We start from the raw sequence: 12,957 nt of genomic DNA on the forward strand, positions 1-12,957 counted from the left end.
AACTTAAATAAAACTACAGCCAAGGGAAAAAAAAAAAAAAACATAAGCAAAAACTTGCAAACTAATTACTGTATTACAAAGTTCTGTAATAACCTGTATTGGACTGATGCTACTACAAACATGGTCATCCATCATAAAGAGTTGAGCTTACTAAAAATAACAAGTACTCATCTCACCCTGGCTGTTATTATTGATGATGCTAGCATAGCAGTTACACAGAAAACATGGGCAGGTAATACTTAGGAAAAAATACACTAGGAAATTCCATCAACTCAGGAAAATCATTATGGCTTCCTATATCCAATGAGAATGAAAAACATTGAAATTAATTAATTGATTAATCAATGTGAAGAAAAGAAACTGTGACTTGGAATGGACACTGTTTCTTTTTACAGAATTGAGACGAGGATGGCATTTGCTAAAAGACACAATTTCTTTTTTTCCAGACGTTGTCACTTGCCTTTTCCAAGCTACTTTATCCTTTTTTCCCTGGTGTTTCCATAATGACTCACAGTACTTCATAAAGTGTACAAAAAGAGTCTACTTCACCTGTAAGTTGCCTCCTATTTAATTTTAAATCACTCAGTTTTTAACAAGAAATCCGTTTTAATCCAGTGGACGCCTTTTTTTTTTTTTTTTTCTCTTTTAATTGTCGAACTTTCCAAAGAGAGAATTTCCTTGCCTATGATTTTCGTAGTTTTAAATATTGCAAAAGAGCAAACATAATTTGTCACCTCGGCACAGCTGATTGAAGCTGTTCACAGCAAAAATGCTGCTTTGAAAGAGAAGAGGTACCTACCTTGCAAAGTCTAATGGGGGGCAAAGAGGCTGCTCCACGAACTTGGGATGTTCCCCTGGGCTTTGGAGGACCGCTTGAGGCAACACGTTCATTTTAACTAAAACAAACAAACAAAACCAACATTACTTGAAACAACCCCTTCACAGCAATGCCGTTTCTTTTCCTTCTTGTGCTGCTTCCCAGGCCACTCTCTGTTATTTCCAGTGCATTAAAACCCAACTCCAGTTCCACACAAATCGCAGCATTACTTCAGTAGGACGTAACACAAAGGAATGGTCATTATTTAACTTTCCATGGGTTTTTCTCTTTCACTGAGGTGCTTTTGATTTCCATAGGGACAGCTGATTCAGGTACCAATACCTGCATGGGATTCCCCTGAGCTATCTCATTTACTTCCTCAAGCTATCTAGGTCCAAGCACTGATAATATTTTAAGTTAATACACAACATAGATAGATGAGGGAATATACAAGGTGCAAAGCAATGACAGGCACTGTGTTAATGTTCAAAATCCTACATAATCATACTAGAAACAAGCTTTTGAAGGAAAAAATTGTAAGTAATGCTATACTTACAACACAGGGTTTTACTTAAAACAAAAGCCAAAAGCCTCACAGAATCGTCTAGCTTGTCATCTTGAAGTACATAAATGCTAATAGGACTTTTTTGTCATATAGAGCTACTGTGTTTTTTCCCCAAGTATTCAGTCTACACTTCCTACCATTAAAGTTTCAGCTGCCAGTTCCTTCATTTTGCATGTCTGTGATCTGAGGACGTTAGCAGCAGGAGCACCCTTACTTTTAAATTTGGTTTAATGTAGGTATTGCATGCCCTGCTGGTAGGCCTGAAGGCATAAACTTTTAATAGGGATGGAAAAACAGAATATAATAAGAGGGGGGGAAAGAATTTAACTATTTGCTACATTTAGTGAAAGGAAATTTATTTTTTGGGAAATAGGTATTAGATATGAATCAATTTGTTACTGAATTATCAGTAACAAATGACTAGCAGATATTTTATAAGCCTTTCTGGGATCAAAAGCCATTTCATTGATGCAGTATTTTGCTGTGGTTATATTGAAGTAATTTTTTAAATTGTGTTACTTAGAATTGACTAACAAGGAGAATTATAGTTTGAAAGGATGACAGGATAGGATATTTCTCCTAAGTCATTCTTTTGGGGCCTCATACTAATGATAACATTTTTTACAGAAAGAAAATAGATATTATTTATAGATAAACTGGTCTGCAATTAGAGGCAGCAAAATTTAACAGAAGTGTGTCCTAGAAAACAAAAAAATCAATAGAACAAAATACATATGGGTAATTCATCACTATAAAAGATTACACTTCTCAGAGAATGACAGGTTTGTATACAAAAGCTACATAGAAAGGAACATCTCTTTTTAGGAAGACGCTATTCAGTGAGAAATAGTAATTGACTTTGGAACAACAATACTGAAGCCCAGAGAAGCTGCAAAGCTTTCTACAAGCTTCTTTGTTGTGAGGTATTAAGTGGGAAAATGAACACAGCCATGCCTTAGTGGAGACTGAGGAATTTGGCAAGGCAGGGGGGCCAAGCTATGGGGCAGAAAAGGGGGGAAGGAGCTGAGCTGCTCTGTGGGGAAGTAGCCCCACAGAGCCACTGCAGCCATGGATAGCTATTGATAGGGAGCTGTAATCTGGGGACTGCCACAAAGAACCTGGCTGGAGTACACGACAAGTCCTTGCTGGCTCACACACTCCACGTTCCCAACCCACAGAAATCAAATTATGGGAAAAGAGGCTACCAGACAAACAGGTCTCACATCAGGCACATATGCAGACATTTTTCTTAGTGTGTTTCTTCCTCACAAGGACTAAAATACTGCCCTGGCTTCTATTTCAAACTCAAAGCTTGGGAGAGGAAAAAAAAGGTGCTTCATAATAATGCAAACTGAACTTCTACTTTAGATGTGGGAGATTGCTTTCAGAGTGAAATGGAGGGTGTATTTCCCCATTTCCAAGGTAACTAATTCTTACAGGTAAATTACAACCACAGCCACATGACAGAAGGCACCAGCAACACATCCTTCTGAAACCCATGCTATTTCAGTCATGTAAATTTCACTACTAGTCATTTAAAGTCCACTTTACATCTCGCTCCTTTATTATAAAGTCTAAGCCACTTACTTAATCAAGCACCCACAGAATTCAGTAAAATATGAGGTGGTGCAGTTTGTTTCTAAAGAAGTGCTTCACTTAATCCCACAATGGAGGGATTCTCCCCATGGACTGTAATTGCTCCAAGGTGCACTGAAGCTGAAGATAAAACACCAGCTGATAGCTGAGAGCAATGGTGCCTTTCCTGGCACCTTTTGGGAAACCTGTTGGCTTCCCCTTTGCTCTTCCTACACATTTTCTGAGGTATTAACTGGAGGCTGAGGATTTCCCTCCCTGGGAAGGAGGCGAAGAAGCAGGGATGGATACACCACAGGGCTGTCTTTATGGGCATATCTGCTGCTGCTTGGCACCTCATAAGATAAAGGGACATCAGAATGTGACAGGACAGACTTACTGGCACGCTGCTTTATTACATTGAAAGTAATAGTGTAAATTGATTAAAAAATTAAAAACTAACAATACATTTTTGAAATCTATCGCCAGCGTGATAGACGCCATTTGTTCCAAGTGACCCGGACAAGGTCACGGCCTCAGCCGGACCCGTATTCTCAATGCCCTCCGTCCCTGCGGCTCTGGGAATTCTGCCGTCATCCGCTGCTGCCTGGCTGTCACCAACCACCGCCCAGGGACACCTCAGCGTGTGCCTTCACCTGTCCCGCTACACACCCTGGCCCTGCTCCAGTTCCGATAAAATGTACCCCCATCAGCCGGAGCTCCCCGGGGGACAGACCTGGGCTCATGGCGCGGCCGCAGGACGCGCTCTCCGCCGGCCCGACCCTTCTCGGGACGCCGCGGCCTCGCCATGGCGACGGGGGCGGGCGGCGCTGGGGCCGGGCGGTGCTGAGGGCCGGGCTCCCGGAGCCCTCAGGGACCGTCCCACCCCTTCCCGGCGGGCTCGGGGAGGCGCTGGAGCGGGGCTAGTCGCTGGAAAGCGCGGCGGCTGTGAGAAATCGGCACGGCCAGAGGTGGTGGTGTGCTTTCCAGGAGCTCAGGTGAGCTCCGAACGAGCTGCCTCAAACGGGAGCGTCCCTCAAAGCTGAGCGAGTTTCTGAAGCTGGGAAGCAAAGAGCCAGGATCGTATGGACACCTAAGGAACTGTGGGCAATCTCTCAGGTGCTAAAGGGTCACCTGCAGCGATCAGGTTTTCTTCTTTCACAGCATCACAGAATGGTTAGGGTTGGAAGGGACCACAGTGGGTCATCTGGTCCGAGCTCCCTGCTTACGCCGCGTTGTCCCAGAGCACATGGCACTGTATTGTGCCCAGATGGTCCGTGAATATCTCAGTGAGGGAGGCCACAATCTCTTTGGACTATCAGTTTCAGTGTGTGGTCACTGCACAGTAAAGAAGTTCTTCCTCATATTCAGGTGGAACTTCCTGTGCATCAGTTTCTTCTGTTGCCTCTTGTCCTATTGCTCAGCAGAGCATGAAGCATAGCCTGGTCCATCCTCTTGGCATCCCTCCTGCAGATACTGACAGACCTTCATGAGGTCCCCTCCCAGTTGTCTCAAGCCTGAACAGGCTCAGCTCCCTCAGCCTTTACTTGTAAGACCCTTGTAAGTTCCAGTCCCTGAATCATCTTTGTTCACCTCCATTCTTTCAGGACCTCTGAACCTTCCTGAAGTCCTTCAGGACTTCTGAATAAGGGAAAGAGCAAAGTAGAAAAACACATTAGACTGAATCACTGAGTAAGTGACAACATGAAGGCATTTTGTTTGTGGAAAATGTCCTCACTTTCTGTTGGTGAGGGTTTGATGCTTAATTTATTGTCACAAAGGAGCTGTTCTAAGGGGCTGGCTTGCTTGGGCAGGTCAGCATTTCTGGTCAGAAATGGAAATATTGAGAAGGAATCAATGAGCTTTTTCTAAGTGCAAATGAAAACTATAAGAGAAACTCAGCTGGGATGTTACAGAATATAAATAGCAGAGATTTTTCAGTGACTTCTCTTTTTGTGTTGGAAACTTGACACTGGCAGGAGATTATTTTTTTTAGCACAGATTTGACCTAGTTTTTATTGCTACAACTGTTCAGAAAACAGGAATGTCAGAATCAATTGCTATAATCTATTTTGGAAGGATCAAGTGGACAGAAAGCACTTAAAAAATGGCATTACCTGTTTCTGAGTTGATGGCAATCGGAAACAAAGGATCTTGCATGTTTATGGGTCAATGTTCAAGTGGATATGTCAGAAGCTGACAGGGTACTTAGCTGATATCAAACCACACTAGAGAACAGCATGACCTATGCCTTACCCACCTACAACACATAGGGAAAGCACTGCAGCACTGAGTGAATTTCAGTCTGAGTGACATATGCTGAAGGTCTCATGCTGCCAGTGTTAAAATGTACTTGGAATTTCAAAATATTTAAAATGTCAATTTCCTAACTCAAAAAATGTTGCATCCAACACAGAGGAATTCTATATTAGACCTCGTCTTGTCAGATGAAAAGGAATTGATCACAGAACTAAAAATTAGCCATAGCTTAGGAAAAACTGATAATGATTTGATCACATTTGATATGTGCAAACAGAATTAAGTCCCAGCCAATAATACATATACTTAATCCTTTGGAAGTGCTAATTTTATAAAGGTGAATATTATTATAAGGTAAGTCTGTTGGGAGAAGAAATTTAATCTGAAGTGGAGAATAGTAATTGGAAGTGGTTTAAGGGTGGTAGTGCAGATACCCACTCAGCCAGAATGCCACAACTAAGAAATATGTTTGCTGAAAAGCCAGGGTGGTTTACAAGGCAAACATCTGCAAAGCTGGAGAAATAATGTGGTGTCATTCGTGTACACCGAAAGGTTGGAATTGTAGAAAATTGCTGTGGCAAGTAAAAGGTTATGAGGGAAATATACATATGGTCAACTGAGGTAAAATGAGGAAATTGCAGGGGTTTTGCAGCTGTAGAATAGAGAAAATTATCTGAATAGTAAGAAGACCCTATTAAGACCCAAACACAAGAGCTTAAACCTTAATCAGTAATAAACTTCAAATGTTAAAGATACACATACTTTTTCTGTCTTTTGGGAAGACAGCAGCTGATGTAAATATGTTGTTAAATATGTTGAACAGTTGTTTTCTATTCAAAGATGAGGGAGAATTGTTCAGTTACTGAAAGAAAACTGCCATTAAAGCTTTTGGAATGAACAAGTCTATCAATGTTCATATTCAGAAGTTCTTGAAACACTAAGACTTTTTAAAGGAGGGTGAAGCTAGTATTGTTCTAATACTGTAAAAGAATAAATGGGATAATAGAAGTTTACCAATGTGACATTGATCAGGCAAAATACAGAATAGACAATATTGTTAACTCAGTTAACAAATAATTTCAAGGAAGAAAGACATTTCCAATTACCGTGGGCTCCTGCTAAAAAAAATCTTTATATCCTGGCAGAAAAATAGAGCCTGGAAATCAGACTTTGCTGTCTTAATGAGGCTGCAGGTTTTGCTTATTGATGTAATTTAATTTGACTTCAGTAAAGCATTTTACTTACTATCATTTGGCTTTTTGGATTAAACACTTCAATGACACAATTATTTGTATCCTGTACATAAACTTACAAAGAAAACCTGTAAAAACTGAAAAGATAAACCAGCAGATTTGAAATTACTCTTAATATTCTGGAATGATATCTGAAATACTTCACAAGCAGACATTTACACCATGGCTACATCTCCTATGTTAAACATATATAATTCATTTTACTTGGAAGCAAAGTAAATTTTTTTTTATGGAGATGCGTTCAAAGGATCCTGCATGCCCAACAATATGTAAGTTAGAGAGAACACTCTTTAGCAGAGAATCAAAGGCAGTCTACATCTCTATAGTAATATAAGGAGGCAGTAGCCTTTCTGTGGTTAAGGATGAAACCAACTCCTATTACAATACTGTGTTCTAGCACCAGTTTAATTTGCCTAGAAATGTTTGGCCTGCAAGTCCTGAAGAGAAAGGATGTCAGTCCATAGAAAAAAAATTCAGTTGCTAACACTTTTTTGTTCCTATCATTAGAGTAGGTTTTCTCCCAGTTCTGTAAGCAATAATAATGTCCATGGAATGACGATATTTTATAGCAGATGTTCTTTGCAAAAAACGTGTGAAGAATTAATTTGTTTGAAAAAAAATTGATTTCAGACATCGGCATATTCAAAAATGTAACCTAGAGAGTCAAAGAGTGCAATGTATTGATCACTATGAGTAGCTGGTACCCTTAGGAAATATGTTGTGCACCTTTAATGGTTACATGGAAAATGAATTGCTGTGCTTAAATGTGGCAATGCCCAAAACTTACCAGGACACATCTGGATACTCCTGAATACCTGAATGCTGCTCATTAAAAAAATAAGTGTTTTGATTCCTGCCTACCTGTTCATCTTTGGCCCTTGGTAGTTCTGATTTTCCTGTTACTTATCCACCTGTCCACTACACAAAAATGCCTCAAACCTGAAGTGTCTCCAGTCCTTCGCTTTAGAAAGGAGGGAGGAGGGAGAGGCTTGGTGAAAACTAAGTATGAAGAAAAAAAAGGGGAAACAGCCAAACTGTTAAAAATACAAAACCAGGGAACTGGAGGAGGGCAACACTGAGCGTGCTACCAGGTAGCAATCAGTGTACATGGATTTTCTTGGTTTTTCCCTGAGAGCACCTAATAAACTTAATTGTGAATGTTGGAATTGCAAATAATACAGCTTTGCAAAAGTCATGCTCTTAAGTCTTTATATCATGCCATTGTAAGGTCTATATTCTACATGCATTACAGACAAAAGTGCCCCAGCATGCACTTTATATGTTAAGATAAAATGAAATTTATGCCATCGATATCTCCTCCTGATTCTGTTTACTTATTTCAGGTATTTTTATAGGTTTGCATCAGATGGATTTTCACCTACTGAAACATTTGTTACAATGTCAACTGACTTGTTTGGCCTTCTTTTGAAAGCTGTCTAGAAAGATTTATATAAAAAGTTAATCAAACTACATCACTGACTGAGCTCATCAGAATAACTTTTTCATCACCATAACAATATCTCTGTGACATCTAGCTTATCATCATGAATTATGGGGGAAAGGATAAACAACCCATTAAGAAATTAAAGGCCCACAAAGGTGCAGTTTGATAAAGGATAAAAAAAACCCACGGGGTATGTATAATAAAATCTCTCTCCCCTGAAGAGTGATTGTTATCTTTCTTTCATGAGCGTCAAAGACCTGGAGCTTCTCAGTGCCTCAGGCAAGTGAGTTTGAAGGTCTCCTTCATGATTGAATGGGAAATTGTAATCAGAATTAGGTTATGACTGTTTATCCTATAGAGCATTTAAAAATGTTTTATGTGTAGAGCTGATATTAGTAACTGAGAGAAAAAGCCACTGTAATCACATTTAGAAAACTACACTGTATTTTCAACATTCAGTCGGTGATTATCTGTTTATTCTGGTGTATGTAGGGACAAGCTGTTCCATGAAAAACTGAGCTAAATAGTTCTAATGCATTAATTTGTGGTCTTCATTCTGTAATAAATGGAAGCCTGGGTAAAAGAACAGTGATGTACAGATAAAGATGTCTTTACAACCCCAAGAGAAATAAGTTATTCTTAAATAAGTTTTCATTTCCTGAGACAAAATATGCAGCCAATATTCTTACTGTACAGCAAGTAATTATGCCTTTCTTTATCCTAATGGAAGACAGCAGTATTTACAGTCTTTCACACTCCTCTGAGTGAATTTCATGATGCTGTACGTGGTATGGCTTGTATAGCTGAATGAGACTCTAACTAAATCAAGGGAGGTACAATCAAAATGAATGACTTAAGTGATGACAGTAGAATTATCCTGTACAGTTCTGTTCCTTGTATGATAAATTATGCTTAAATTGGTGAAAAAAAATGATTTCAGATAATAAGAAAGACTGCCAGCAAGAGATGCTCATATTCAGCTGGCAGATAAATTATTTTTTTCCCCAATAAGCTGAAACTCCGAAGTTTTGCACTTGGTCCCTGAAGATTGTTTGCACTTAATTGCTATTAAACTCTTCTTTCATTATAATTTTCTAGTTCTGTTCACACCCACTGATTGCATCTCATCTAAAACACTGATACAGGCAACAACAATTATTATTACAGGCAACATCTAAAACACTGATACAGGCAACAGATCACTTTATGTGATGGAGCCCAGCCCTGAGACCTGTGTGCACTAGTGCAGTGTAAATTATAAATAACAAATAACAAACAACATGCTAACCACAGAGAACAGATGTCTTTTGAGGTTAGCAGATGTAAAATTCTCTTTCTAGATGACTTCTGGAACACTGTCAGTGACAGCCAGCATTGCCTTTGGCCTGTTCTATTAGCCCACGATTTATAGGATCAGTGTTCAGATGGGAGAGTGCCCAGTAGAGGCTCACCTACATTTTGAAGGTTTACCTATACAGGTTTATAACTTAAAGTAGCAGGAGTGAAAAGGCATGGAAAGGTCATGTCAAGGAAAATAATGTGTTGTTCTTACATAGTCTAAGGCAACATTTAGGTGTGTCATGCCAGAGATCGTTCACATCCTTTGGGCTCAGTAGGTCTGGTGATTAATGGATGTTTATACTCCACTGTGTAAACTCCTTCCTATCCATAAGGCTAAGAAATGTTGCTCCTTTTTTTTGGTAGAATAGGTGTATAAATTGAATTTTGGAAACTTTGGGGGTGAAAAGCTCTTCGTATGCATACACTTCCACATCCAGTACCACTTTGTACTTACCTCCAAACTTGAAATTTGGCATTGTGATAAACCTGTCCATTATACTAGTGGAACTTTGTCATAGTGTTCCTACCAAATTATTTTGTGGAAGTTTCTCATACATTAGATTGTTGTTATCAACCAGACACAAAAGTGATACTGAAATTACAATGGAGGCCATTTTAACATTCCCTATCAGTGACATGAATATAGGCTTCATTTATTAATTGTAGCTGATTAGCCACAAGGCAAACATTTAATTAAACCTTGGGAGACAATAACATTGCACATAAATTATCCATTTAAGAGCACATAGGTCTGTATATTTCATTAAAAATTGTTTAACCAATAACAACATACCTAAAGTTCAATCTGTATTTGCAAAGCATTTGAAGTCAGAGAATTCCCTAGAGCATTGCTGGTTTTTTTTTTTCAGACATTTATTTCTTGATGTGTTTTGATTTGTATTTACTTACCATTTGTTCATGCTGTTTTCCTGATTAGTCAGACTGCCACTCAAATCATGGGTTAACAATTGATTTAAAAATTCCTACCAAATTATTTACTTATAAAATTATTTCAAAATAGTCTAAAAGATATGTTAGGTCCTTATGGGATTCAGAAAAGCAAAAATCCAAACAAATAAGATGTATTATTGCTATAAATGGAAGGCTTCTCTTTTGCATTATTTTTGTCCAATGCAGCTATTTTCTGTTCTTCTAGCACTGGGTTGTTTTTTTTTCCTGCAAGAATATATGCTTATTGTTTTATATGTTTTCCTGAATACTGGCATATTATATTAAATGTGTTTTTAGATTCAAGCAGTAAGACGACTGCTTAAGGAACTGTTACATTAGTCTAAAATTCAGTTTTCCACAAAAGCACCCTACTTTTTGTGAGTTTGAGAAGATCATTATCTGCTCTGTGAAGTGACTTTAAGAACTGAGAACACCCTTAAAACATTTGTGGTCAGCCATAACCTTTGTGGGCAGGTAATTTTTTTTTTCAGCATATATTTTCTACCTGGAACATTTTGTAAATATTATAGACTGAGGCAAAGAGATCTTACAAGTAGCCAAGGGAAAAAAAAAAAAAACACAACCCTGATAAAAATAAAAATGGCTCATATAATGTAGTGTACTGATTTTTATTTCATATAATTAATAAGACTTAGAACCCAACCTCAAAGTTATTAGAGCTTGATAGTAAATTCTATTTCACTATCCTGTCATAGTGTTTAAGGAGCATTAGTGTTTAAGGGAAGTGTGATGTGAGGTATACGTGATTTTCCTTCAGTGTGTTTATATTTACATTTAAAAGTTACGAAAGCATCAAACAACGATTTGTGTCTCAGGGATTGCTGGTATTTTCTGGAAATAAGTAAAAGGATATTCCTATAAATGTTAATGCCAGCTCATATGTCTGCCACCTTCTTTACCTGGCTTTTGTCTCTGTAGGCAATACTAGAGCAGGGATCTTGCCTCTCTGTTTTCAAAGTGTCTTATTTGTAGGAGTACAGGGAAAACAGATTGTGAGATAAAAGCACTTCTGAAAATCAGTCTGGTGAGGTATTACCAATGCTTTGCAAATAATTACTACTGCTAAGACATTGAAACCAGACAAGCTACCTTGTCCTGTAATAGAACTTTTCTTAAAAAATTGCTGAACTTAAGTAAATGACCAACACCAAGGAAGCCAATATGATTAAACCTTAAGAGTTAAGCCTTCTTACATCCCAAGCTAGCCTCTTTCCCTTCAGGTTTAGGAATAGGCTCGATGACTTGCCTAAACAGTTGGCTTTTTTTCTCTCTTCCCATTTTATTTTTGATTTGGAAAGCGGAGGATAAAAAACCCCCAAAACATCTAGGAATCAATTATCAAATAAAAGCAAGCAGACAAAATAACCACACCAAACCCAAAAGCTGAAATGCAGTAGGTTTGCACAACTGCCTGTGAAGTTAAATGTAGGTTACTACATTCATCTACAAAGGTATTTAGATGCAAATGGAAAGTAGCTGCTGTGAAGCACATCACATTCATATATAATTGAAGTACCTGAAAGTAAAATACTGAGGCACAATAGGTGACAACAGATAAAAACAAGAGAAGAAGTATAAAACAGGATACAAAAACTCTGGGGAGTACAGAGAATATCTAACATAGGCTGAAGAATCTACAATAATTGTATCTAAATTACAAGATAATACGAAAATAATAACTGAACTGATAAAGCCAGAGAATTCAGTGAAGTGCTGCTGTTGGAATGACACTTTACTGGAATCAGAAACTTTTGCTTGATTTTCTTCACTACCGTGCAAAGAAGAGGAAGATTTTTAGCTGCCTGCAAGATGTCCAGAACAGGGAAGCAGGAGTTTCTCAGCAAAAGCCACTGGCTTCACTCATTCTTTATGGATCTGCCTCAAAACAAAGTGTTCACAGATGAAGGTGATACTTATTGTCCCTCAGTTTGCAGGGATGTCCAAGTGTAACTCAAGTTAATACTGGTCCAGTATAACCTTACCCTTATTTTGCTGGTATTATCTGGTCAAAGTAAAATCTTTTGGAGTGTAAAGCAGAAGACAGCAGCTGGAAATGACAGTTGAGGGCCATAAATCCTGAGGAAAGCATTATCACTATGCTAGGAGCAGAACTTGGAGCTACGTGCAGTAGGCTTTGACGTAAATGCCTGTGTTTTGTGGTGGCCGCAAGGCCCAAACTGTTCAGTCACATTCTCCCCTAAATGTGAAACAGACGTTTGTGTCAGTTTCTCATGAATTAGGCTTTGGGAGAGCATGTTTATTGAAAACAGATGGCTTTGGCATTCTTCCATGGACAAGCTTCACACTATTGTAATTGTAGTACACATCTGTGTAGCATTTTTACACCCGTTTCCTCAGATGCAGAGAATTCGGGCATGTTGTCTATCTTGCTCTATCCTGACCATCTTTTTTCACAAATTAACAGGTGCTCTGACTTTTAAATCTCTCAGCTCCAGGAAGGATGATGTTAAAGGTGGCTTTTCTTGGGACTTGATCGTGAACTTAAAACCTTCATAACCTGGAGTACTGAGCACAGTTCTGGTCCTGCTAACATAAGAAGGACATGGAACTATTAGAGTAAGTCCAGAGGAAGGACATGAAGTTGATAAGAGGGCTGGAGCACCTCTCCTGTGAAGACAGGCTGAGAAAATTTGGGCTGTTCAGTCTGCAGAAGGTTGTGTGGAGACCTTGTAGCAACTTTTCAGGCTACAGCAGGGCTACAGGGAAGCCAGAG

General features: G+C 38.8%; 1 protein-coding gene across 8 annotated transcripts in view; it reads right to left on the reverse strand.

Annotated features, from left to right (window-relative positions):
- Nucleotides 1–12,957, reverse strand: part of TTC29 (tetratricopeptide repeat domain 29) — a 191,435-nt gene that overhangs the window by 116,293 nt on the left and 62,185 nt on the right. For 3 of the 8 annotated variants that reach the window (XM_053975831.1, XM_053975823.1, XM_053975824.1), the window contains exons 1-2: nucleotides 3,691–4,053; nucleotides 800–896 (exon numbers count right to left, since the gene is read on the reverse strand). In XM_053975831.1, coding sequence (XP_053831806.1) covers nucleotides 800–896; nucleotides 3,691–3,700 — 107 coding nt within the window. In that variant the 5' untranslated portion in view covers nucleotides 3,701–4,053. The other 5 variants (XM_053975826.1, XM_053975825.1, XM_053975829.1 and 2 more) reach the window with 4 other exon arrangements.

The sequence above is a fragment of the Vidua macroura genome, chromosome 4 (genome assembly GCF_024509145.1).
Source record: "Vidua macroura isolate BioBank_ID:100142 chromosome 4, ASM2450914v1, whole genome shotgun sequence".
NCBI lineage: Eukaryota > Metazoa > Chordata > Aves > Passeriformes > Viduidae > Vidua > Vidua macroura.